The sequence below is a fragment of the Alosa pseudoharengus genome, unplaced genomic scaffold (assembly GCF_046254945.1).
Source record: "Alosa pseudoharengus isolate Yale_2024_CS ecotype anadromous, Long Island Sound unplaced genomic scaffold, YU_APseudo_1.1 YU_APseudo_1.1_scf_9, whole genome shotgun sequence".
In the NCBI taxonomy this organism is placed as follows: domain Eukaryota; kingdom Metazoa; phylum Chordata; class Actinopteri; order Clupeiformes; family Clupeidae; genus Alosa; species Alosa pseudoharengus.
The window spans coordinates 34,234,025-34,261,802 of record NW_027468881.1 but is presented as its reverse complement, the minus strand read 5'-3'; the positions used below and the strand labels follow the sequence as shown (position 1 = coordinate 34,261,802).

Here is a 27,778-nt window from a genome sequence, read left to right as displayed (position 1 = left end):
AGAACAAAGATCTCACTCCATAGAAAAGAGTGTAAATGTTTAATGGAATGATCTTAAACTGAAGAACCAGCTGAAACTCCATGAAGTCCTGAACCACTCCCAGTGGTGAAATGATAAATTAATTGACAGTGTTGGAATGGGGATTTTGGGTATGCCTATTTGGTGAAGTTTGTTTGCCCTTCTATTCTCAGAGAGCTCTGTATGTGGGGTGTGTGATATAAGACTGTTTGTTAACTTTGACAGTACTGCTGTGATTCAATTATGAGCAAATACAATCTGTATTTTTGTATGAATAACTCCTTTTCATGATATTGAACTTTTGTACAATGTATTCATTTAAACGTGTCACTGATTCACATTTCACAACCTTTCATTGTTAAACATTAACAATAGGTCACTGCTTATGGAGCAGGTTGCTGCCAATGGGAAAATATGAGGTTGCACACTTCCAATAGCATCACTGTAACAATAGATGGCACTACTATTCAAAACACTCACAATCACAATTAAGGATAGGCCTAAACTTCGAAATGACAAAAGTATGCTTAGTTGTTAGCAGTTGAATTTAACTGCATGTGGTAAATGTACCTCCTGCTTTTTGCTGGGTAAAATTATTTTACATAGTTTAGCCTGGGTAGTAGAGAAGCATACCACGTGTGGGCGGGGTTTGTAGTGTGCAAAGCATGTGTTGAAGTATGACCAATGGGAAGATTGTCTCGAAGCTAAACAAAACCTCCCAGAAAGGAAACAATCACCGTGATGTCATCATGACAGTGCGGGTTGGAGTCCAGTCCAGTGCCCAAATTCCGTATCTATGCAAACCAGGACGCCTCACTTGAACTGTAAGTGCCACATGCATTTTGCTAAGTAAAATGTACAAGTATCGTAGTTGTGTCGAACGTCACAGGCTGCTATACATTCTGTCTTGAGTGCACACAGGCCTTGTCAACGAGCTAACAATCTATCTGTTCTGCTGGATTTATGTTGCATGGTAACGTTAGCTACAGTAGTAACATTAGCTAGGATAGCCATGTTTCTCAAATCCTCGTGCCAACATGTGGATGGTAATCCTACCTTTGCAACTCAGCATAGCTGTGGCTTCTACCGATACGATACCTAATTGCATGCATGTCTCACATATGTGATCTACATTCTAACTTGGACGTTGACGTCGATAAATGTTTGTCAGCTATCTTGTGTCAACAAAGCAATTTTAACGGGTTCCAATGGTAATTAGTAACATTACCTAAACAGCATGTTGAATGGTCAGATTGTAACCGTGTGGCCATTTTGACAGACGCATGTAATACATGAAGTTACTGTCTTAGGTTTGAAAATGTGATGTTCACTGCTATTCATTTGCACGCTTTGAACTGTTCCTTTTCTTCAGGCGAACCCACGGGATGACCTCGCTTCCACTCTCTCGCTCGGAGGTGTTCGGGCAGCTTAGGAAAGAGCTATACGATGACCACGAGTTCCACCAGTCTGACACCCATATTTTCATTATCTTGGGTGCCTCAGTGAGTCTGCCTCGATGATTGCATTCAGCACGTTTACAGTCCAAACTGGGGATTTGTGTAAGGCACTACTAGTTTTTTTTGTAAAGGCAGAACATGTAGGTGATATAAAACTAGGTAAGCAGAATTTAATTAACTCCATTGCACAGTGGGGTGCAACCTCACCAGGATTTGCATCCTGCTGTGAAATCAACTGAGGGGGTTGGTTGGCATGTGAGCCTGCAGTGTCAGGCTCATTGCACCTGAGGAATAACTTATATGCCCACAGTTTGCCTTGACTTGCCCAGCTGAGTTACACCTCTGCGTTTATGTCGTCCGTGTCACTTGACATAATATCAGTGATTTTTTTTTGTTTGGTGTCACTCAGGGGCGATTCTAGACCTAGAGCTTTGCTGGGGCACAGGCCCCCAACTCCCAATACATAAAAAAAATTAAATAAATAACTGTGCGCGCAATATGAAATAAATGGCTAGCCTGATTTGAACCATCACATATCTCCCCTAGGTCACAGACATCCTCCTCCATACTCTGAATAGTTTTACGCCTAGCCCCCATCATGTCTTCATCCGTTTCTTGCCTGTCTCTCTCCTCCTCCTCCTCCTTCTGCCTGGTACTGGACTGCCGAGCCTGTGCTCTTTCTCCCCTCTCTTCTCCCTCTCTTTGACCTTCTTCTCCTCCTCCTTCTCCTCCTCCAGCACTCTCTCCCTCAATTGTTGTAGCAGCCACTATCCAGCAACATCCAAACACATAGGCATAAGTAGGCCTATACTCACTGCATTCATTTAATAGGCTTTCCTACTAACACAAGGGAAGCTTATTTTTAGTCAAAATTGAGATATACTTCCCTCCCAGGCAAGGGTCCTATAGACATCCTGGCAATACTGCAGTTCTTTGTAGCTTAAATAGCCTACTAAAGCCTTCATACTGACTTTTGGTGATAATTTGCAAATGTAGCCTATAATAATCTACACAGATGGCTATCTAATTCTGTGTATTATTATAGGCTACATTTGCAAATGCAGCAAACTTATTTGAGTTTGCCATTAAATCATTGATCAAATCACAGCACTGGCTATTACCAGCATAAATGTTAATGTTACCGTTAATGTGGGCAAAATTATCATACCTCCCTCATCCTCCTCATCTCTCCTCACTGTTCCTCTCCCTCTGCCTCTGTTCAGGAAGAATTTTCTGATGTCCATCTCTATATAGTTTATCAGAAGGCTATGTTTAGTTTTACAGTAGGACAGCTTCACAAACAGTATAGGCTACTTTTACAGGACTCTTTCTACAGTATAGTATAAATCGTTGTTAATTGTCCGCATGTGTGCATGCAGCCTACGCATGGTGTGTGTGTGTGTGTGAGTGAGAGAGCACAAGTTGGTAAACTGTTGCTAAGGCTACAATGACGCTAAGCATTGAAAAACAGATGCTAGTTATGTGGGCAACACTCTCTAACAGCGATCAACTTGTCATTTTTTCTGTCAAACAAGTTGTGAATTTGTTGTAACATTAGGGGACGACTTACCCTGTGCTCAAAGTGATGTAATGAGCTCCAGCCGATTCCACAGTGTGTGTGTGTGCAGTACAACGAAACACTCGGAAGAATCATGTGAACGATTTTCATTGGTTGTTGCGTTCAATCTTACCCAGCTACAGAGATGCTATTTCCTGATTGGCTATTATGGCCCCTTTCTTTATTCTTTGTTTTTTTTTATTGGCTAGTAAGTGACAGGCTCGAGCCATGAGTAAAGCAGGCACGGAGATGCGCTCATGAATGCCGTTTCCAGCTAGAGCCACGCTAGAATTTTACTGGGGCACTGGAGACTTTTACTAAGGCACGTGCCCCAGTGAATAAGGTCTAGTGACGCCCCTGGTGTCACTCGAGGTCATTCACCCTCTAATTGTGGGTGAAACCACATGAACTGGTCAGTGGTTGCAGAGGGCACATTGCTAGAGAATAACTGTACTCTCTGTACTCTCAGTGAAAACTAATAATCACTGACTTCCTAGTGGAGAGACATGCAACATTTTCTCATAAACTGGAAGAATTCTGCCTGTGTAGTGTGTTATTCAGTTAGACATGATTTAGTTTTGCTGCGTCATAGGTGGGTAGGAAAGACCTGATGATCATGCCTGGGTCACTCAGTGTGGTAATGGGAGCCCACAGCTACACCACACAATGTCCTTTAAAATGTCACTAGGCTTTGCACATTGAACTTGTCTTAAAGCACTCACTGGTGAACAAGCGGACCATGTTTCTATGCTAATTTAACCAATAGGCATCAGGCTATCCTTTATGCTTCATTTGACTGTAGATTGTGTATTAATTGTATTATTATTAATTGTATTGTATGAAACGTATCAGAATAACAACAACTGCAAACCTGATTTCCTGTGTTTGTCATTACACTATGTATTGAGGACCACATTTGATATTACATGAACAGTGACCCCTACAGTATACAACTGAAAAATCAGGGAGTATGTTACTAATAAGTTGAAAGTACCACAGCAGTGGTGGTGAGATCAGATTAAAGGTAGATGCTGTTAGTGTTTGCGGCATAGCCTTTTTCACTCTTTGAACTTCACATATACTAAAATCTTGTTTCAGGGAGACTTGGCCAGAAAGAAGATTTATCCCACACTGTGGTGAGTATTGTTGTGAAGGAAGAATATATGTTTTTGTATGCGGTTTTGCTAACACTAGTGTTTGTGTTCATCATCTCTGTTTGTTTGTTTCTGTGATCTTGAAGGTGGCTCTTTAGAGATGGACTTCTCCCAGAGGAGACTTACTTTGTGGGTTTTGCCCGCTCCAATTTGACGGTGGAAGCCATTCATTCTGCTTGCCTGCCGTACATGAAGGTGACGCATATCATCACACACAACTATGTTTTCCTGTTCTGCCAAAGCCGTATCAAAAGGCTCTCTCTAATTGTTTTAAGTGGGTCTGCAGGTAGCTGACAGCGAAAGCGAGCGACTGGCAGCCTTCATCAGCAGGAACACTTACCTGAGTGGGAAGTACGCCGACGGCGACTCTTTTTCAAAACTGAGGGCTCACATGGACGGCCTGCCCAGCGGCTCCGAGGCCAACCGCCTCTTTTACCTGGCACTGCCACCCAGCGTCTACCACGACGTCACCAAGAACATCAAGCACCACTGCATGAGCAGGAAGTGAGTTGTGTGTTCTTCTGCTAGCACACACCACACCGTACGACTCTCTATTTCGGTGGAGGATTACTCAGAGCAGGTGTCTGGAAATAGTCTCTCCTCACAACAAAGTTGCAGTTGATTTAATGAGCCTGTGGCTTTGCTGTTTGCCAAAAGTAAGCAGTGATGAATATGATGATTGATCGTCTCTGATGATGTCTACTTAGGGGCTGGAACAGGGTGATCGTAGAGAAGCCCTTTGGCCGTGACCTGCAGACCTCTGAGGAGCTGTCCTTCCACCTCTCATCTCTCTTCACCGAGGACCAGATCTACCGCATTGACCACTACCTTGGCAAGGAGATGGTGCAGAACCTGATGGTGCTGAGGTACTGCTCCTGCCTTCACTAGTGTCAGAAGCAGTGTAACAGCTCTGAAAAAGAACACCCTGACCATGGCTTTCCTCTGCAGCGCGGACTGTATACATCTGTCTGATTTCTTTCAGCCAGTTTCCATTCGGGCCAACAAAGCACTCTTTACCATCTGCTCTTTGCAATTTGCAATCCACTTTGAGAACCTGCCCAGAACCTGGCCACATGTTTGACTCAATCATGAATGTTGTTCTTCTGGCCTGCAGGTTCGGGAACAGGATATTTGGGCCCATCTGGAACAGAGAGAGTGTCGCCTGCGTGGTTCTAACATTCAAGGAGCCCTTTGGCACTCAGGGCAGAGGAGGCTACTTTGACGACTTTGGCATAATTCGGTAGGGAACAGAGTCATGTCTCACATGCATGAACCTGGTGGCTTCAGCTTTAATGAAGTAGTTTGACAGTCGTAGCTGATGAGCAGTATCCAGGAAGACTGTTAGCTCTCAGCGGGGTGTCAAATAACACCTCTCCTCGCGCCCACAGCGATGTCATGCAGAACCACCTGCTCCAGATGCTCTCCCTGGTCGCCATGGAGAAGCCGGCCTCCACCAGCTCGGACGACGTGAGAGATGAGAAGGTAATGTGACCCAGCGCCCGCAAGACACTGATATTCACGCCACCGCAGACAGACATGCCAGCACACCACTTCAGTGTCTAGTTTTACATTTTTTTTGGCCAGCATGGTAAACAAATAGGTTGTGGATTGATTGATGTTTTGGCCTCCTTGGCTGGAGCTTGCCTTTTCTTCTCATGCTGCTCAAGTACTAGGCACCCTCCAGCTGCTGAATTGTTGCCCTGCAAGGAAGCGATCGATCTGCATGAGCTGAAATAGACTCACAACTGTTGAGCTCAGATTAGCAATTATGTCATGTTTTCCTAGGGATGCCATGGTTGAAGTGCTTAATGATGAACAGAACACACATTGCCCTCCTCAGACTGCACCCTGGATTTAGTGAATTTCTTCAAATGCCCAGGACTGGTTTTTCCAAAGGAATTACTCATGTTGATCTCCTCTGTTTCTGTCTGTCTCTATGTTTTTGTTGTGCTGCATTTTGTGTGTTTGTGTGTGTGTCTGTCTGTCTGTCTGTCTGTCTGTCTGTCTGTCTATGTTTGTGTTGTACTGTGTGTGTGTGTGTGTGTGTCCAGGTGAAAGTGCTGAAGAGCATTTCTCCCGTGAGCGTGTCTGATGTGGTGCTGGGTCAGTATGTTGGGGACCCAGAGGGGAAGGGTGATGCCAAACTGGGCTACTTCGATGACCCAACCGTTCCAAAAGGCTCCTGCACACCCACCTTTGCCACAGCGGTGCTGTATGTCCACAACGAGCGTTGGGACGGTAACTAGCCTTTTTCTCTACTCAAAATCGGTTCTCTCCCCCGGGTCTCTGTTGGTGACAAATTCATCTACCCGCAGGGTTGAAAAGTCAGTTCTGAAAAGGTGAATCACTCGGCTTGCAACATCATGACAACCTACAAGTCTACTAAATGTTATGTCATTGTTTGAATGGAGTGTTTCATGTTTCACTTATTGTAGATAGACAGATATGCATGCAGCTCAGGCTGGTTTCCACATGAATTCTCACACTGTCCGTTCTTAACAAAGAGCACTTCTGTGCTAAATCTCTCCCCTAGTTGCGTTTCCTCGTTTCTGCAGCTAAAACCAAAGAATGCATTTGCATTGCCAAAGCAGACTAAACAACATGGTGCAGTACACTATGTTTTAAACAACATGGTGCGGTACACTATGTTTTATCTCTTTCTGCTGCCGTAGTGTGACCACACGTTCTGCTGTGATAGTAACCTTAACTGTTACGACCTGTTCTCTTCTAAAGGCAAGACTTGTCAAAAATGTTTTTAAAAAATCTGTGTGATTAGATTGACAAATGTATTATTCATATTACTTATTCATAGCACCAAACCATATGGAGCACCCAGGACAGAACTTAAGGGCCATTCACACCAAGAACGATAACTATAAAAAATAGCGATAGCGACATAAAGAACGATATTGTTGGGGATCACTTTCAGAGCGAATTTGTGATAAAAAGCTAACAGCCAATCAGAACCCATCACATTCATTAACACAAGGAGAGACTTTGCTTATCGTTGGTCTGTGTGGACACTTTTATCATTATGGTTATAGTTATCATTACGGTTATAGTTATCGTTATGGTTATGGTTATAGTTATGGTTATCGGTATAGTTATCGTTATAGTTACCATTATAGTTCCTGGTGTGAACAGCCCTTTATTTAAATAGAATTGCTGATACTCCCCTGGCTCTCCTCAGGGGTTCCATTCGTGCTGCGCTGCGGCAAGGCCCTGAACGAGCGCAAGGCAGAGGTCCGGCTGCAGTTCACCGATGTGCCTGGCGACATCTTCAACGCGCAGTGCCAGCGCAATGAGCTGGTGGTGCGCGTGCAGCCTGACGAGGCCATCTACGCCAAGATGATGAGCAAGAAGCCTGGCGTCTACTTCAGCCCCGAGGAGACCGAGCTGGACCTCACCTACCGCAGCAGATACAGGGTGAGGGGACCAGCAGGGCCTGAAGGCCACCGAATGGAATAGTCCGTGTTGTTAAGGTTACTTTTCAAATGTATTCCACTACAGATTACAGAATGCATGCCCTAAAATGTATTTTGTAACGTATTCCAATAGATTACTCAAAATGAGTAATGTATTTTGAATACTTTGGATTACATCAGCATTGTATGATATTTTATTATCAGTGGATGGAACAGTTATGCAAGGTTATGTGAATGTGTAAGACACATAGTATCAACAACAACTCAAAACCTACTTTACAGTGAGTATGGATTGATATAAAAACATATGAAACACTGAATGTAATTGTGTCAAAGACAGAGCAAAGATGATTTGTCTGCACATAGGCTAAAAGGCTACCAAATCGCAAACAAAGTATATACAGATTCTTTGTAATGAATTTCAACAGCACATGGTGAGTTACATGCCTGTTTGCAGAACACACTTTCAAGAAACAAGAACCTGTACTGGCCTAAAACATGCTGGCTGCATATAGGCCCTACTGGCTGCAACAAAACTAATTTTACATCCTACAGTACACGCCCTCCGATGTTTGTCATTTAGGCTATCAATATAAACAGAGAGGGAAATATAATAGTTTGGCGCATCAGTGCAACCAATGCAAAAAGCTAGTCTGGAGCCCTGTCCAGAATACATGTATTCAGTTACTTCCCAACACTGGGAATAGTGCAGTGAACACATGTATTCAGTTACTTCCCAACACTGGGAATAGCGCAGTGAACACATGGAGAATAGAACAAAGACACCTGTGTCTGATGCATGTACAGGATGAGCTGCATATTCCTGAGCTTGTTGGGCGAGACAGTGCTAGAGTATGTACAGTATAGTTTTATTATGGATGTTTGTTCACCTACTGTATGCTCGTTTTTTCTTGGGTTGTGCAATAGATTGCGAGGCGGAATTCACAAGAGAACATTCACTCATTGGCTATGCCATGTACTGTAGTGTACTACAGAGTGAATAACACCACACACCTGATCCTGATAGGGAGGTGGTTGATGGGCTTGATTGATTGGATGTGTGTTATCCTCTTGGCAGAGCTCTGGAACAGTAGCTGGGTTTCCATCCAACTTTTTAATGCACATTTGAACTATTCAAATAAGAAAGAAATCCCGACTGGAAACACTGAAATCCACTTAGAATATGGGAATGAGCTGAATGGAAACCCAGCGAGTGTGGGCCATGTCATTATTACTCCATCAGTTTCTACAGATGCTCTGGTGGTTATGGCTACAAGAGAGTGTGAATCCTAGAGTTTATTGGGCATCATACATTGTCTGTATATTTGTGAATACATTTTAGCAGGATAATGACCATGTTGAAAAGTCAAGAACATGTTACCAAATTGGATCAAAATATTGATATCAATGATTGATCCAAGTTTTCCACATTCCACTCCTGCCAATTTCACCAAGATTTCACTGCATCTCCAAACATTCACTTTCTCTGAGTATGTGCGCCACTGCCATAGCAACATGCTAATGATACCCATTAATTCTATTGGAAAGGTTAAAATGCAGAGGGTACCATTACATACTAGGATTTAAGGGGCTCTGTTTAATGGAGAGAGATTTGACCTTATCTCGGAGTAAATTTTAATACAGTGGCCTGCAGGGTAATATGCAGGATATGGACTACAGGTTTCTGGTTGTGTATCTCCCTCTGCAGGGCGTGAAGCTTCCTGATGCCTATGAGCGGCTCATCCTGGATGTCTTCTGCGGGAGTCAGATGCATTTTGTGCGCAGGTCTGTGTGTGTGCTTTTATTATATTTATTTATATATATGTTACTGTGTGTGTGTTTGTGAGAGAGTGAGAAAGAGAGAGAGAGCATGTGTGTGTCCTGTGCTCTGGGGTTGGCTCAGTGGTGACTGTAAGAGTGTCATGTCTTGTGTTCCAGTGATGAGTTGCGGGAGGCCTGGAGAATCTTCACTCCTCTGCTCCACCACATTCATAAAGAGAAGACGCCTGCCATACCGTACACATACGGAAGGTAGGAGCCGTCACCAGCCATCATTCAGAACAACATCTCTCTCCCACAGGCGTCTGCAGGGGTGGAGATAGTCCTGCTGATAGAGTTTTTGGTGTGTTTTGAAACATTCTACATATTTAAGAGAAAATGTGTGGGCGGTTGCTCCACTGTTGTGGTATTTTGTGGTCTCCTTATCTCTGTGTATTTTATCTCTCTCTCTCTCTCTCTCTTTTAGTCGGGGGCCCACAGAGGCAGACGATTTGATGAAGCGAGTGGGATTCCGCTACGAAGGAACTTACAAGTGGGTCAACCCCCACGCTGTATGACGGCCAAGCATGACCTCCTGGCCAAAGACAAAAATCAAACTGCAAAATCTCATTCCAATTGAACCGCAAGGGGCCAGAGCCACCTCTACACTTCTACATTCAGTAGCGCCATTCTCATTTAGCAGTGCCACAGCAGCACAGAATGTAGACTCGCCATGTGCTGCCGCCTTTAGTCATAGTGCCACAGAATAATACATTTTTATAGTCATGACCGCGGAGTACAATGAATGTAGAGCTGTAGACTCTGACATCCTACTATATTTTCAATAATTACTTACATTTGCATGCAAGAGGAGAACTATTTTTGATAATGGTATCTGCCATGGTAATAGTCTTAATTGACATGGTCAAAGATCATTTTGTAATGCTTTTGTTTGCTTAATTGTTTAATTCAGCCAAGCTTTTATAAGTTAACCAAACTGATTGGTGCACTTGTGTTGTAATAAGTACCAATGTACTTACCTATTTGCTCTCTTTTAATCACTTAAGTCCTGTCCTCTTGCTTTCATAATGTTGCTCTGAAGGGAGCTGGTCATAAAGGTATTTATTTCATTATTTTGTTGCATTTTATGTTTTGTTCTCCCATTTATTTTTGTCCATTCTGTTTGGACTGGAGCACAGGTTATTTGCACTTGCCTTCATTCATTTTTAATCGCTGTAGTCAAGCAAAAAACAGAGGACTTAAAGCTTCAATTTTTTTTTTGTGGTCTGCTTTGACTATGGCTACATTCCAGTAAGCCAAAAGCTGTAAGAGCAATGGTGGCTTAACTTCCCTTTTCTTTGTAAAGAAAGGGTGGTGCTTTTGTGTACAGGATACAGCATTTGTTTACAGCATAATAGAGAGCATTATGTGGGATGAGTTTGGCTTGTTGTTATCAAGGTGTGTTTGAGTTTGAGCTCTTTAAGACGTGTTTTGTGACGAGGTGTGCAAGTCCATTTACGTTGTGGGTGGATGTTTGCACGTGTGTGACTTCCCGTAAAGCTGAGGTGACCAAATACACACACGCACTCACCTCACAGGAAACGAGACGCAGGTAAACCCAGGTCGAACAATAGGTAGCCAGAACAAACAAGGTAAGACCAACTAACTCTCTCGCTAAGCCCTTTCACTCTTATTCCAGTCTTTCATCAAAAATCTCCTGTCTTGACCAAAATATGGATTCAAACCAATCACTATGTAGAATGCATGTTTACATTTAGAATGCATGTTTTCTTTTACATGGCATTCAAACCAATAACAATGTGGTCGAAGCACATTCCAGAGACTTGCTCAGTCTCAGGAGGAATGTCAAGTGCCCGACCATCTGGTTCTGGGCTGAGTCAGTGATGTGTGCTACTCTCCCTCCCAGGTATGAGGGCTAGCTTTGGGCCTCGCCTCCTCTCCTGTCCACCTCATGCCCTGGAGGTGCCTCACCCTGCAAGTTTGGGTCCATGGGTGGCACCATTGTTGGTAGTAGAGAAATGTAGGTGTGGATGTGCGTGTGTGTGTGAGCATGGATACAATCAGGTAATGACATCAGTGAACATGCAAAAAGGCCTTGTTGAGCATAATTGCACTGAGTGCAGTTTGAAGGTTTATTTTATATGATTTTCATGCTATACCGTCACAACCATGTACATTGTTTCCTATATACTTTCTGCTGAATTAAAAAAAAAAAAGCTTTTGCTACCTCATACCAACTTGTGGTGTATAATTTAAAACAAGATAAGACACTTTAGCACAAGCCATGTAAAAGTTATAACAACACACAATAACGTGGTGGTACTGGTATGGGTACAGTATGCATTACACCTACCAGTGGATCAAACCAGGACACAGCCAGATAAAATATCTACACAAGAACTAAGAATGTAGTAGTAACACACAAGATTATGTAGTCTGTAAAAATGTAACATTTAAGGTTTTGTGGAAATGGTCTGTTGCTAACAGATATCTGGTGCCATTACTATGACGGACAGAAACACTCTGAAATTGAAGGATAACTGGGGTGGCCATCTGTTGTACCTTCACCATCACATATTCAGCCTGGTTCATCAGTGGATTGGCCCATGTAAGTCACAGAAATGGGGAACTTCATCGACTGTGAAGCACACATTTGCCCTGGCAGTCCCTGCTGTCTTCACACAGGCCCACGGCCCTGGCCTCATCCTCGATGCCCCGGGCATACAGTCGCACCAGCTGCCCATGTACCCTGCACACACAGGAAGGAACCAGTAAACGACACAATGACCTCCAAGTGTTTCCATCAAAGCACAAAGCTCTGTTAGCACAGTGAATCTGAGCCACATAATAACCATTTCCTTTACACTGTGTGGACTGAAACTGCTTAACATGAGAATTTGAGATGTTTTAGTAGGGCATACAGTATGGGAGGGTATACACCACACTGCACACCATACAAGGGTGTGTGTTCGTGGTGCTTGGGTAAGACCAGAAAGCTACAATGTTTTTTGGAAGGTGTAGTGGCACCTAGATGTTTCATTCCCATACCTGCATGAAATCTCTGTGTGGGGCAGAATCTCTCCGTCGCAGTTCCACACTGACACAGCCGGAGGCTTGCTGCAGCAGAGGCCACAGAGGAAGTCACTCGTCTTCCTCTTGCCCGGCGCCCCACGCTCCTTAGCGGTGCAGGCCAGGTGCTGCAGGGAGCCACTCTTGCTGGACTCATGCACACATGGCTTGTCAGGGTGCTCCATAGCCACCTCCTCCTCCTCCTCAGTGTTCTGCTCCGACCTCTCGTACTCTTCGGCCTCTCCAGAGTCTTCGCCAGGGGGGAGAGTGAACTTGACGGCCTTGACCCGGTGCACTTCCACGAAAGGCAGGTCAAACTAAGACAAAACTAAATGTTAGTTGCCCATTTCATCATCGATTACAATATTACAAAAACAACTGGTCTGGATCACCTTAAATACTTAATGAGCTCAATATACTTGGTTTTGCAAATCATAACAGTGCAGTGTTTCCCACAGAATTGGATTCAATTTGTGGCGGTAGCTGACTTTGACAAGGGGGGGGGGGGGGATTAAGATCGTCTTGGTAGTGTATAGGTCTAATTGAGTGCCTGTCACTTTAAGACGTTTGATAGTGGGGGCCTTAAGCACATAAATAGGTCGTTTCGCGCAATTTCTTCTAAAAGCGCCAAATTTGGCACAGATGTAGCTCAAGTTATACTGAAATGATTTAGCTAGGGCGCCGGAGCCACAGACCCTCGGAGCCAAGATGGCAGCCAATCCAATATGGCCGCTGCCCGAAAAGGGTTTCGACTAGCTTTTAACCACGAGCTACAAATACAAACTTGATGTCTTTTTCAACTTAATTGATCATGGGAAACACATAGGAATGTTTATATTTATGACCCAGTATATCTGGACAGCTTAATCCTCCAATTCCAATATGGCCCCTGTCCAAAAAAGCAGTTTTGACTGTAGTTATACCCCATTGTTTGCGCCAATTTATCTACAAGCACCAAATTTGGCACAGATGTAGCTCAGGTCATACTGAAATGATTTAGCTAGGGTTCCGCAGCCAGCGACCTTTGGGGCCAAGATGGCAGCCAAATCCAATATGACCGCTGCCCGAAAAGGGTTCCGACTATAACTTTTGAACCACATGAGCTGCAAATACAAACTTGATGTCTTTTTCAGCTTAATTGCTCATGGGAAACACATATAAATGTTTATATTTATGACCCAGTATATCTGGACCCCTTAATCCTCCAATTCCAATATGGCCTTACACCCCATTGTTTTCGGCAATTTATCTACAAGCACAAAATTTGGCATGGATGCAGCTGAGGGCATACTGAAATGATTTAGGGAGGATGCCGGAGCCAGTGGCCCCTGGGACCAAGATGGCTGCCAAATCCAATATGGCCGCCACCTGAAAAGGGATTACTGTAGGCTGCATATTTTGAACCAGATGAGATACAAATGTAAAATTAATAAATATTTCACCTTTTCTGGCTATGGGAAACACAAAATATATATTTATGATTGGGTATATCTGGACTCTCAAAGTCCCCAAATTCAATCTGGTGACTCCGAAAAAGGGTTTTGACTACAACTTTTGAACCGAATAAGCTACATATGAAAACTAATTTTTTTTACCATGACCACACATTAAATTACTTAAGCTTTCTCAAAAAATAGAGTCTGCTCTGACCCTTCTTTGGGGCAGCCGTGGCCTACTGGTTAGCGCTTCAGACTTGTAACCGGAGGGTTGCCGGTTCAAACACCAACCAGTAGGAACAACTGAAGTGCCCTTGAGCAAGGCACCTAACCCCTCACTGCTCCCCGAGTGCTGCTGTAGCAGGCAGCTCACTGCGTTGGGACACCTGCGCTTCTGTGCTTCACCTCACTGTGTGTTCACTTTGTGCTGAGTGTGTTTCACTAATTCACGGATTGGGTTAAATGCAGAGTCAAATTTCCCTCACAGGATCAAAAGAGTATATATATACCTCCAATCCAGTTTATTGTCTATAAGAACCCGCACATATTTGTAGTTCTCAACAACTTCCTCACCCAGTATTGAAATGGTATTTAGCTCAGGCCTGGCCCACCACCATTTCCCTTGTCTTAGCCACATTCAAGACAAGGTGGTTGTTTCTGCACCATGTCACAAAGTGGTCCACCAGTTGCCTGTATTCCGTCTCCTCACCATCACTGACACACCCCACAACTGCAGTCTGTGAACTGTCTGAGAACTTCTGCAGGTGACATGACTCAGAGTTGTACTGGAAGTCTGAGGTGTACAGTGTGAAAAGAAAAGGAGACAACACAGTTCCTTGTGGTGCTCCTATGCGACTGACTACCTGTTCAGACACACACCCTTTCATTCTCACAACCTGTGGTCTGTCAGTCAGGTAATCAGTAATCCATGAAGTTGTGGAGGTGTCTACTTGCATCCTTCAAAGCTTGTCACATAGCAGCATAGGCTGTATGGTGTTAAAAGCACTTGAGAAATCAAAGAACATGATCCTCACAATACTGCCAGCCCCTGTCAAGGTGAGAGTGTGTTCTATGAAGCAGGTAGATTAAGGCATCCTCCACAACCACCTCTGGACGGTATGCAAATTGTAATGGGTCCATGTAGTGGTCACCTGTGGTCTCAGAAGATGACCAACAACAGTGTTTAGCCAACTACTTCCTTTCCTACCTACTTCCTTCCTAACCAGGTGTACTTTTTTCTATAAGTGTTTTGTTCTCATGACTACAATTGTGAGAGAGACCATGAGAATGAGAATTCATGAGAGAGCAAACAGTTATTGTGTGCACATCCCACCTTCTGGCAGGTGCAGGACAAATTAAAACTTACTCAATTGAAAAAATATAATGTCCGCAACACTGCTTTTGACTCCCATATATTTAATGCACATCAGGCAACGTTTCGACCCTGCTGGGTCTTCTTCAGGCAAAAATTAATGAGAGAGACCATGAGAATTCACTGTTGTTATTTTTATGTTATTGCTGTTTTTTGATATGCTAAGCAAACCTTTGAAGAGTTTTGGACAAATTGACTATATTATTCTTTTAACAATTTGACATACTATAAATATTGCCTTGCAATAATAATTATGTCTTATTCTTTCTTATATGATTACATTTCGAAATGTATTCACCTGTGGTACACTGAAAGCATTCCACTTTTATAAGGAAATTAATCCACCTTGAGAATAACCTTCAAAGTTGTGGTAAAAAAAGATTTTCAAACAAAGTCTTGAAAAGAATACAGGTTCCAGACTTACACAAGCATATATATAAATATGCCAATGGACTTCCTGTGGTCAATAAACTAAAAATAGACACAACATCCTCATTCGGACAGCAGCCATATTGAATTTAGGGAATTTGGGGGGTCCTGATATACCCAATCATAAATGTAAGTATTCCTATGGGTTTCCCATCATCAAAAAAGGTCAAATAGACATCAAGTTTGTATTTGTATCTCATCAGGCTCCAAAGCTATAGCCGAATCCCTTTCAGGCGACAACCATTTTGGATTTGGCTGCCATGTTGGTCTCAGGGACCATTGGCTCGGGCGGCCTGGCTAAATCATTTCATTATGTCCTCAGCTGCATCCGTGCCAAATTTAGTGCTTGTAGATTAATTTGCACAAACAATGGGGTGTAAGGCCCCATACTACAGCCAAAACTGCTTTTTTGGACAGCGGCCATATTAGAATTGGAGGAATAAGGGGTCCAGATGCACCGGGTCATAAATATTAACATTCCTATGTATTCCCCATGATCAATTAAGCTGAAAAAGATATCAAGTTTGTATTTGTAACTCATGTAGTTCAAAAGTTATAGCCGGTGTTCCAGTTTAGATGGTGAGCAGTTTAACTGGTGATATTTGCATAAAATCAGTGAATATTCAACAAGACCCTGCCTAGGCTACTTCTTAATCTGCTCTGCCTCCGATAGTGCAGGTTTATATTAGGCTACATTTTCACGAAGTGTTTGCAAGTGAGACAATATAAGGATATCGCTGAAAACATCACCAGTGTATGTCTAATACATGTCCGTTTAAGCATTATCCACAAATATGACACATACTGATATGAATGGAAAAAAAATAAAACTAGCGATCTAGCTGGGATTCGAACCACGCATGGACAAGAAAGTTGATTGGATTAGCTTCTACATCGTCTATACCACTACACTACAAGCCACTGAAATCAATGCCAGATTTCTATGTATATACTGAACTGTTAGTCAAAGTTAACACAGGTTAACATAAGTGAGAAATATACGCCCATGTTAACTGGTGCCATCACAATTTAACATGGGCATATGCAAGCCTCAAAACAACAAAATAGGTTCATCTTTGCCTCACATACCAAAACCTAACTGATGTACAACAAACTGGCATGTCCCACTAACACTTTATTCCGTTTTGGGGGTTAATAATATGAAATACGTCAGTCATGGGCAAAAATTATCATAACTTAGTGTCATGTCTCGGTGTTATGCAGTGAGCTGTCTAATGATTTGAAGTGAACACATGAAACTTATTTTCTCCGAGTTAAATATTATTTAATTTGTTGGTCCTAATTTGACGACACAAAATGGTTATCATGGTAGCTTACAAAACTTTGATGAGAGAGTTTGATGACAGATGTTGCTGTTTCAGATTCCCACGTAGCCTAAATTAGAAAATAGTTTAGCCTACTTACTGCTCGTTCAGCAGCCTGTTGCAAAACATTCACTTAGCCTAGATGTTTGCTATAATGAATATCTTGATCGATTGACAAATAAGCTGTCACAAGACAACATAGACCTACATTCATTTAATAGGAACACCATGCTATTGCATAGATACAAAATAACCAGTGGTGTAATTGGTTAGCAGGGTGGACTATTGCTGCTAGCTTGCTATTTTAGTGAGCAGTTCGAGGCACAAAAAATGAGCAACGTCTGATGGGGTCATTTGTTACTGTTTGTGATGCAAAATTACTGAGGCAAAATTAATCTGCATTATTCAAGGCATGCATTCGCTGTGTTTGCTCATGTTATAGGCTATCACCAGTTAACATGGACATCAGGATAGCTAAGTTAGTAGACTAGTCTAATAGACTAAGCGTTGCTCTCTGTGGTGTAGTGCATAGTGCTTACTGCTTAAAACATTTTGCCTCAGTGAGACTCATGTTCGAAACCCAACAAAACCTTCGCTGATTTACTTTGACACATTTCCTGTTTGCACAACATTTTGTGTGGATGCTTAAGCAGACATGCATTATACATAGCGATTCCCGCATGTTTTCGGCAAGATCTTGCTTCATATTCTGTCATGCACTGTAGGCTTGTGAAAATGTGAATCTCCAGCACTGGAAGGGCGGAGGCAGAGCAAAGCGTTGTTAACAAGTAGGCAGGGTCTTGTTGAATATTCACAGATTTTATGCAAATATCACAAGTTAACCTGCTCACCATCTAAACTGGAACACCGGAACCCTTTTCGCGCAGCGGCCATATTGGATTTGGCCGCCATCTTGGCCCCAAGGGCCGCTGACTCTGTGCCCTAGCTAAATCCTATCAGTATGACCTAAGCTACATCTGTGCCAAATTTGGCACTTTTAGATGAATTTGCGCGAAAATGTGCTTAAGGCCCCCCACTATGAGGGAACCCTTGCAATTGTAACACAGTTGAAAGGCTGCTGCTGTGTGGATGCAATTCATAACGTTTTCTACATAGTTGGGGGCCAAGCAGCGAAGCTGCGAAGGCACCCATTGTGTTTCTATGATTTCTTATTATTATTTAACATCTTTCCTCCGCCATTGGAGTCTATGGCAGCCCATAGAACCGTCTGGTGAAAAGTTGTGAAATTTGGCACACTAATTAGGCTGAATCTCATGATTAATTTCACCAAGTTTCAATTCCGCACCCCGAGCGCTCTAGCGCCACCAACAGGCCAAAGTTGGGCATGCGTTCACGCATGTAACTTCTGACCCGTTGGCCTGATTTTGTAAAATGAGGTACCATTGGAATCCTTGGACCAGGCCGAGTTCAACGCACCCTATGACGTCATTTTCCGCCATGATGGATTTTCCGCCATATTGGATTTTAGTGAAAGTGAAACTAAAACTTCACAGGTCACAAATTTTGTCCGATCATCACCAAACTTGACACACATGATCTTCAGAGTATGCCTCACAAAAGTTATTCCTTTTCGTCTTCGGAACTAAAACCGTTCGCGCGTAACAGCCAATCGAAACTTGCGACGAAGCCGCCAAACAGGAAGTGAGCTCATATCTCAGCAACCCTTGCATGTATCAAAGCCAAACTTGGTGCATGGACTCAAGACCCAATCAGGGGGACGCCCAAGAAATCTGGTGACCTTTGACCTCTAGGGGGCGCTGTAATTAAGAAACATGCCTTTTGGCCTGTAGCTGCTGTTGTGCTTAGAATTAAAATGCACTAGTGGTGTCTGGTAATACTGTTGGAGGGCCTTAGGCCGACCCATGCCAACTTGTGATGTCATCGTAATTGATTCGGCCGCCATATTGGATTTAGTCAAAAACACGTACAAGTTTTCACAGGTCACAAATTTCAGCGGTTCCTTACCAAAATGGGCAGAGACCATCTTCAGACGATAACCTATCAATATATTGCTTTCCGGAACAATTGACAAAAGCATTCGCCCGTAACAGCCAATCAAAATTGTTTGCGAAGCCGACAAACAGGAAGTGAGCTCATATCTCAGCAACCCTGCCATGTATCATAACCAAACTTACTACATGGATTCATAAGCCCATTAGGAGGATGCTTAAAAACTTTGGTGACCTTTGACCTGTAGTTGGGGCTGCAATTAGCAATATTGCATTTTGATCTGTAGTTGCTGATGTGTTTTATTGATCTTTTATTTTTTGATGTGAAACTGATGACAACATGTTCCATCCAGTTAATTCTAATGCGTGCGTGCGTGCAGGGGCGGGGCGGGGCAGGACGGGGTGGGACGGGCAGGGGTGATTAGGTGGGGGGGGGCTGTCTGGTGGAGGCGGTGGCAATACTCAGCCCTGTTTCAGCCCTGTTGATCCCGGGTGTCTGCTGAGTTCTATCTTGTCACCGTGGCTACTCCGGCCTATACTGCTTGGCCCCCTCATTGCTGCTTGCAGCTATATTTAAAATAAAGGTTCGTACTTCTCCTTGGGACAAGCACTTTTGAATTTTGAAAAAAAAACACTTTTCCATTTACATCGGGATTTTGCAAACATTCAGTGTCAGAGTCAATAAAATGAGCCCTTCAACGAAATTGACAAGCAGCTGTAAGTAGGCTAAGCATGCTTAATTCGACATCCAAACAGTATTCTAACGTTAGCTTTGAGATACTGCTTGATTTCATAACTTAACTTAGTTTAGTCTCTTCAATGTGGCCTACTATGTTGTGATAAGACCTTAGCAGAGTTCACTTCAATGCAGCAGTTTTGAACAAATTTGCGCAGCATGGTCACGATGCTAAGCGGATTTAATAGCAATTTAGCCAGACATCTTCTATGCAATGCTTCTATGTGGCAACAACAATCCTTCAACAATCGTAAATATTTTGTTAAATGCACATGCAGAGGAGTGACAGCGGGCTACGAGAGAGAGCGGGGCGGGGCAAGGAAAGGCTGCTTGCGTAAAAAGCGCAGCTCAATGGCAATGCAAGGATTTGAATGGGATGTATGGGAAACACTGCAGTGATTAGAAGAGTTAATGTAAATGAGTGTTAAAATTAGAGTGTCATTTAAAGTAAATTAACTGGATACTTGAGTCCTTATTAGGGATCGACCGATATGGATTTTTTAGTGCAGATACCGATACCGATTTTTTTCCATCAGCCTTAGCCGATGACCGATACAGGCTGCCGATTTTCTTGAACCGATATTTGGAGCCGATACTGCTTTTGGTCCCTCAATTTACATCATACAAATGATACATGATGATAACAAATGTTATAAGTCTCAATTTAAAAAAGGAACATTTATTGAAGTTATGGATGGGTGCACTGCATATGGTTAACTGTGCAAGGGTAGAAGGCTTTCATCAACATCCTACAACACAGCCTTGATGATGCATTGCTTGCTGACATATTATAAGACATAATTCAGGTCATCACAAAATGTCCTGTCAACACATTTAAATAATTTAAGAAAACAATAAGCCTGAAAAGTAGCTGAAATAAAGTGCTTGATTTGTAATTTAAGACTGCATGGTTTCAATTTTATTTTCTAAAAAGAGCTGCCAGATTTGTCAACCACAGAACATAAATCAGCAGAGGAAAATAACGTGGTGTCAGATGTTTCTGTTCTAAACGACATCAACGTTTAAATGTATAAAAACATCTCTCAAAGTTTTAAAAGCGCTCTTCATGTCGCTGTGATGCGTGTGTCCCACTGAGTGAGACAGACCAGACACACACACACACTTCTGTTTGGCAGCTGACGAAAACTCAACTACCACTGAACTGGATTGATAATGATAACGTTAGCAAACAGCTCTAAACACAAGTAAGGCATAGATGGTACATTTATGGTACAAAACTCAGCCAGCGGTCGCTGAATAAAACTCCCACAAATACCACGAACAACGTTGGCATTACTTAATCATATGACCAGTGTTCGTAACAGCTACCGCATATGGATAGCCTACAACTTAGCTATTTGCAGCTCCCTAAATACAATGGCAAGCAGCTTTATAGACGAGGCATTCAGCATTAAATAAAGTATCTATCTATCTATCAATCATTTGCGTTTTCCATTTGGACCCACAAACTTGCTTCCACTTTCAAAGTGTATGGCAATATTTCAGCTATATTTTTTAAGTCTTGAAAGTTTAAAGTTTACTGTTGTCTTGAAGAGCATGCCTTCAGCACTCTGCTAGTGGGGGAGGGGCACTCTGCACGTGAATTGCAGCATCTCCAGCAACACAGAGCTGCCTGTGGACGCCTGTATGTAAATAATGCGGGGGAAAACTATCGGCGAACGCAGCCGCTTATTGGCCGATGCCGATACACTTAAAAAACGCAAATATCGGCCCGATATATCGGTCGATCCCTAGTCCTTATTATATGCATTGTAACTGTATACTGAGAAGCTTTTAAATGTACTGTATTATGCTAACACAATTGCTCTACCTGGTCCTGTGAGGTGGTGTGGCGGTGTAGATAGGTGAGAAAGCCCAGGGCGTTTGTGTCCCGCACCAGGATGAGGTCACCTGTCCCGTCAGCCAGGTGGGCAGAAGGCGAGAGCCCCAGAGGACTCTTGGGACAGGAGCTGGACATGCACGTGAGGGAGATGCACTTGAAGCGGCCTGACACGCTCATCCACTGACCTGCAGATGTAAAACAGGACGGGCAAAAGATGCATCAGATATCTACAGTATGCACAAACTGTTCTCTAAGTACATTTTACTCTTTTAAAGAATGTACAAATTGTCGTGGACAGTTTTCGGGGCAGAAGAGGACTGATTAGAGCTGATATCTACAACATTGCTGATGCAAAGGAGAAGAGCTCTACTCAGTGTCTTCTTACAAGTGTACGTTTGAACATAAGATGAATGGGGGGCAGCACAGGAGCCGATCCTACCTTCTGATTGGTCACTGTACTGGCTGAGCTTATCACTGTACAGGGAGCAGCTGTCTGAGAGCGGGAAGAGTCTCTCTGTACTCTCTGAACACACACGGCACCTGAAACACACACCACACACACACACACACACACACACACACACACACACGTCATGCTCCCGCCCAAGCCTCCGCACATCTACACGGATTTATACACTTCATGAATCATGCTTATGAACTAAATCAATTGGCCATTTGGAATGCAGGAGCCGGCAGAGATGGATGCCTTTTGCATTATGTCTTTTGGAATAGCTAAGGTTTTGCCATATTGAAATAGGCCTGGATGTCACGTTCAGCCTGAAACTGACGGAAGGTGGAGAGTCGGCCAAACCTGTCCCCATAAGGCTGTAAGGCACACCACACTGACAAGGCCTCACTGTAAGCTATCGCGATCACCTGGTCACTCGGCGTGTGTGGATTACACCGGCCAACAGACGCCAGCGAGCCTCTCTCGTTTCTTCACTATCAGGTGGCCCTACAGGGCATGGCGATAGCTCTCCTCAAGGCCCACGCAACATGAGCATCTCGTGTTAGAGGAGAGGCCAACTGAGAGAAAGTAAGGCTCCAGGGGGCACGCTATGCCACAGCCACTGGCACCCTAACGATCCCAGCTAACAACCGCACGCTCCCTTGGGGCACCCTAACGATGCCAGCTAACAACCGCACGCTCCCTTGGGGCACGGCTATGGGGGAAGTCCAATCGGCAACTTTCAGATCTGGAGCATTTCACTCTCTCCGTGCTCCCACCAGTCCCCTGTCAGGGCATTATAGACAAACAAAAAGGAAGGCCAACAGAAAAATGGCGAATTGTATGCCTGAAGTTGCCCTCTATATTACAGACATTTTTAGAGCGCTACCTTGAAAATCATTTTAAAGTTAAATGAAGAGAGAAGTAGGCCAAGAGACTTTATGTATGGGGGATATATAAATAGCACTATATTCAGTATCACATAAAAATGTTTTTTAAAAGCTGATTCATAAAAACGGCAGCATTGGGTAATTGAAAGGGAGAAGCTGAGCCTTTACCCAGAGAGGCAGCGAGTTTTGTCCCTGGGACTGGAGAGGCCAGAATCAGCAAGCAGGAACTGTACAGTGCCCTGATAGCTCCGGTTACACAGATACATCATGCACCCTGTGGGCAGAGAGAGAGAGAGAGAGAGGAAGAGATGTGACCCAAAAATGGGATAAAGCACACAAGAGGAGTAAAGAACAGGTATCAGTTATCTTCCAATGGCCCCTTATCCACAGTAATAGGTCACGATAACGCTTTATCCCATGTCCTTTGTGCTATTGAATAAACTTTAACAACACAAGATTTCTATGGTCGGTCAATGTGGGTTAATGTGTATGCAGGCCACGTCTACCCATTGTGCGTTTATCATCCGATCCTGATCACGTTTGGTCTGACGTGCCCATTTGTGACTCAGGCTGGCAGCTGTATCAGAGGAACCTACACTTGCTATGCCACAGGTGTTTCTCCCTCCCGCTCCTTTCTTCCTTACCCGAGTAGTCGTATCGAAGCGGACCCATCCAACGATGTCTCTCGCTCTCCGCAAGCACGTCCCCGTAAAACCCATAGCCCACCAGGGACACGGAGTAGCGCACCAGGGAGGACTGGTGATGCACAGCACACACGTCCAAGGGCTGAGAGTCTCCTGAACACCGAAACACACAACATAGATTAGATCGACCAAACAGCCTTAATAACATGGCCAGACACGGGCCATTCATCATGGCTATTAATCGTATAAAACAATGTTTTTTAACTTGAAAATCAACTGCATTCTGTAGGTTGCAACGGTAATAGATAATAGATTTATTTTTTACCAATGATGATATGGAGAGCTGAGGTAACAGGGTCATTCACACCGACCGTGGCGAAACACACACAGTCTGTGGAACCTGCAAGGGAATAGGAACAGATACTGTCAGAGGTGATTACTCTGGTTTGTGGCTCTGCAGGTGATGTCTTGACATGTTTCTAAGAGATAATGCACTTTCAGCAGTGATACAGACAAAGCTTTTAATTTAACAGCAACTTGTTTGAACAAAATGTGACCGAGGTACACAAAAGATTGTGCAGTCACACCTTCTGAACATTTAGACCCTTGCACTGTTATTTCTTCCATTTGTGTTGTTAGCTGGAGTCCCCTGTGACTCATTAAGAAAAACATGGTTTCTTCCTCAAGAGCAGCAGCATAAGGAGATGGTCTGACCTGCTGGAATGATCCCAATATGTAGGTCACATGGTTGCAGGACTCCGCTGGGGTCATGCTCAGAGAGGCCTGCCTCCTGCTGAGTTCGCCCAATCACACCATGCAGCAGCTCGCTGAACATTCCATCTCCACCCACACACACCACCCTGAGCAGAGCAAAACAAAGGAGGACTCAGCACAAACGGATCATGGGGATTCATACGACACATACGCTGCAGCAACAAAGGTGGGCCGAGTCCAGATCTCCTTACATGGCTTTCACTCTGCTGAATTCAGAGGGGCTTGATTTTGAGATGACGCTAATTGCTGGGTATTTAGAGTCATTGCTACGGTTACGGTTGGGCAAACTTTAAACTGGTCAAGTCAGACAATAACCCGGCGGCCACATCTCGGGTGACCGTGGTCAGGACACCGATACTATTGTTGAGGTTGTCTCTGGGCTGCCTCTGGTCTTTCTCTCCAGCAAAGTGTTCACTGTACAACTCACCCATCAAAGCCTGTCAGGTCTTTCTTCAGGATGTGGTCTCTCGCCTGGTTGGCCCGTTCTGTAACTGTACAGCAACATACACAGAAGGGCTTCTTTTACACAACAAGAAACTTTTACACAACAACTAACGGATCAAAGTCTCAACCACATGGCTCGCTTTCATAACACCTCCAAGTCAACATCATATAGTATAACAATAAACTATAACAATAGGCTAGAGTTCATGACTACACCTGCATTCTCAAAGTTGATGTATCCCTGAAATGATTCAATAAAATTACCATCTCAACATCATATAACAATAAACTATATCAGTAGGCTAGAGTTCATGACTACACCTGCATTCTCTAAGTTGATGTTTCCCTGAAATGATTCTATTACATCTCCCACTGCTCTGTGGTATGGAGTTCAGGTCTCACGGGGTTATGTAAACACAAAGGTAGGTATTGGGTGAACGGTCTGAGAGTTTTGGACCAGAGGGCAGTGATGAGGGAAAGCTCTGTAAGATGATAAGAGGCATCATGACAGGAGTGACTGATCCTACACCTCACCAACAACATGAGAGCTGATGCCAGCAAGCTCAAAGAGAGGAGCCACCAAGGAGTGGAAGATCTGTTTCCCTCTCCTCTTCCCTCCAAACGGATTAATGAACACCAGCAGTCTGTGAGGGCGAGCGGGACCTAGAAAAAGGACACACAACAGGAAACTCTGGAAATTATTAAACTGTCAAGATTCTGCTCGCATGTACTGTACACACGCACGCACGCACACACACACACACACACACACACACACACACACACACACGACTGATTGAACAGACAGATTGGACACTATTGCTTACTGTGGGTTTTAAGGGCCGTCCGAACTTGCGTCACCCACTGGTCTCGGAGGTCACGGCTGGGACAGCTGAACTGGGTCCTGCCCAAACTCCACAGCACTCCCTGTCCACTTCCACGACCGCTGCGCTTCACATAAAATACTAAGGATACAGCAGAGGATGATATGTGATCAAAGCACTAAGATTTTATGTTTGGGTTTACCAACACTCTTAAATTCAATTTAGGAATTTAGGCCTACTTAAAATACATTGTGAATAAATGAGCTTTATCATTCCCCAAATTAGAAACATGAGAACTGGCTACATGTGAAGAGTCTATTTCACGTCTTACAGGTGAAGTCCCGGTCAGTGTCCTCCACTTTCTTTTGGGGTTGAATCTCCACTCGCCCATCCTCAACTCCAATCACCTCTGAGACTCGCACTGAAACTGAAGAACCACATCCACACAAAATTATGCTTTTTCTTGACCTATGGATAGGAGTATCCTAATATTCTGATGACAAATGTCAGTGGGTCAACACACAGTTGTGCATGTGTGTAGGATGTACTATCTGTTCCAAGATCAACATAAAGTAAGAAATGGCTAATTGTCCCCAGTGAATCCTTTGTTCATTTTCTTAGTTCATTTTCTCATGAAAAATCATAAATAATACAACCCAAATGGGCATTATGTAGCATCGATATGTCTCGAAGGAGACTACCGATTTTGCCCACAATGTAGACGGGGTAGAGCACCATCCATCCCGTGACAGTGTGGTTGCAGTAATGTTATGAAAGGCTTACCTGTTTTCTTTTCTCTGTTCTTCTTGTCAAGCTCAGTCCAGCTGAAGTACCAGCCACTGAGAGCTGCCCGGTATCGCTTATTTCCTATCCACAGACTCGATTCTACTTTTAATGTATTTATTTCCATTGCGAGGACATAGGCTATAAGTCTTAAATTGTGTTATCTAACAGCATCTCGTTGCGTTGCCTTTGTTCCATATGCTACTACCGTCGCGTTCTGGCTGGCACAACAACTTTTAAAGTTTTCGAAAAACCTATCGGTTTAAGTTTAAACTATACATCGGCGTTACTCTAGATCTTACGTGTGATTGATTGAGCCAAACGACAATCCAAGTAGTCTCGACTACAACAGATAACTTACTGTACTTCCTGTAGTCAGCCGGTAGGATAGATAACAGCATGCACTGTAGCCTGCTCTATACAGTAACAACACTGACAGTTTTCCTACCCGACTAGATTTTAGTCTTTCCAATCACTGTAAACATGTTCTGCTTCTAACTTATTTTGGTTATGTGACAGAGGTGAAAAACGAGAGCTTTCCATTTCCTTGTCAGGTTTCGCACCTGTCCACTAAATTAGCATACGGTAATCTGATTGGATAGACGCAGCCTGAAATTTTACTACTGGAAGTCACCACGTGAAAGCAGACAATTTTCATTTATCCATACATGTTCATGACATTTATGCCTAGCCTACAACCTGACTCGCTAGAGTTCCTTCACGTTAAATGTATGCCAATACCATAAGGAAATTGCGTTCATGAAAAAATATAGAAATATATAACACTTCACCACTGCGAAATCATAATCTAGCCAAGTAGCCTTGGGCCAGACATCAATGTTTGAGAGTCAAATATCACGGATGTTTTTAACAAATATCCAGAAGACGAATTTCTAGTTGTCATTATTCAGTGACTCCTTTCGTAAAAGGTGAGTTTTTCGGGGGCAATGAGGTTAGGCCTATTGTAGTGTCAACAAAGTCATTTCAGATGGCTAAGGCAGATTGACTGGAATAACATGCTGAGTTGGTTTTTCCGCAGGCACACAAGTGCCATTAGATTTGACCAAAAACGTGACGGGTAAGGCACATAAGAATTTCCACTATGGCATTTGTATCTAGTTGTGTATGTTTTTTTGCTTTTGCATTTCTTTTCTTTTCTATTCTTTTCTCGTTTCAAACCTGTTTCCAGATTCGCCACTCCTCACTCAGTGGAAAACACGACCACACATTCAGTTATTAGGCTACTAGTAGGCTAGCTAGCTAGCCAGCCTACTAATTAAATGTCCAAGATCAGATTTAGTGGTACTGACCAGCAGTGTATGGCCAATGTCAAATCTGCCTGCAATAGTTCATGTGCATTACATCAGTCGCTCCTAATGAATACAACTAGCAGTGATAAT

The 27,778-nt window shown here is 43.4% G+C and overlaps 2 protein-coding genes across 4 annotated transcripts; one reads left to right on the top strand and one right to left on the bottom strand.

The window, feature by feature from the left end:
• The first annotated feature begins 771 nt into the window (after positions 1 to 771).
• On the top strand, positions 772 to 11,624 carry LOC143115153 (glucose-6-phosphate 1-dehydrogenase-like). Of its 3 annotated transcripts, none has more exons than XR_012985059.1 (13): positions 772 to 842; positions 1,391 to 1,520; positions 4,132 to 4,169; positions 4,274 to 4,382; positions 4,474 to 4,691; positions 4,895 to 5,053; positions 5,302 to 5,427; positions 5,576 to 5,669; positions 6,239 to 6,425; positions 7,378 to 7,613; positions 9,321 to 9,397; positions 9,551 to 9,734; positions 9,858 to 9,963. XR_012985059.1 is itself a non-coding variant. In XM_076277076.1 (13 exons), exons 2-13 carry the CDS (start codon positions 1,404 to 1,406, stop codon positions 9,946 to 9,948), a joined length of 1,545 nt encoding a protein of 514 aa, XP_076133191.1. In that variant the 5' UTR covers positions 772 to 842; positions 1,391 to 1,403; the 3' UTR covers positions 9,949 to 11,624. The 3 variants fall into 3 exon arrangements, 2 of the variants coding, with proteins under 2 accessions (XP_076133191.1, XP_076133192.1); XM_076277076.1 differs by having other exon boundaries at positions 9,551 to 9,643; positions 9,858 to 11,624; XM_076277077.1 differs by lacking the exon at positions 772 to 842 and having other exon boundaries at positions 1,500 to 1,577; positions 9,551 to 9,643; positions 9,858 to 11,624.
• LOC143115152 (ceramide kinase) lies at positions 11,487 to 26,932 on the bottom strand. Its single transcript, XM_076277075.1, has 13 exons — positions 26,379 to 26,932; positions 25,927 to 26,022; positions 25,599 to 25,736; positions 25,306 to 25,434; positions 24,755 to 24,818; positions 24,268 to 24,413; positions 23,879 to 23,953; positions 23,554 to 23,706; positions 23,078 to 23,183; positions 22,011 to 22,111; positions 21,560 to 21,756; positions 12,440 to 12,777; positions 11,487 to 12,140 (listed from the first exon to the last, which is right to left on the bottom strand). The coding sequence occupies exons 1-13, from the start codon at positions 26,503 to 26,505 to the stop codon at positions 12,023 to 12,025; spliced, it is 1,788 nt and encodes a 595-aa protein (XP_076133190.1). The 5' UTR covers positions 26,506 to 26,932; the 3' UTR covers positions 11,487 to 12,022.
• Positions 26,933 to 27,778: the final 846 nt, after the last annotated feature.

Excerpts from the sequence above, each read along its gene's own strand:
- LOC143115153 (XM_076277076.1), top strand. The coding sequence starts at position 1,404 with ATGACCTCGCTTCCACTCTCTCGCTCGGAGGTGTTCGGGCAGCTTAGG. Across the intron at positions 5,670-6,238 it reads ACGACGTGAGAGATGAGAAG|GTGAAAGTGCTGAAGAGCAT; the intron begins GTAATGTGACCC and ends GTGTGTGTCCAG. Across the intron at positions 7,614-9,320 it reads CCTACCGCAGCAGATACAGG|GGCGTGAAGCTTCCTGATGC; the intron begins GTGAGGGGACCA and ends CTCCCTCTGCAG.
- LOC143115152 (XM_076277075.1), bottom strand. The coding sequence starts at position 26,505 with ATGGAAATAAATACATTAAAAGTAGAATCGAGTCTGTGGATAGGAAAT. Across the intron at positions 25,435-25,598 it reads GACGGCCCTTAAAACCCACA|GTCCCGCTCGCCCTCACAGA; the intron begins GTAAGCAATAGT and ends TCCTTTTTCTAG. Across the intron at positions 23,954-24,267 it reads TATTGGGATCATTCCAGCAG|GTTCCACAGACTGTGTGTGT; the intron begins GTCAGACCATCT and ends ATTCCCTTGCAG.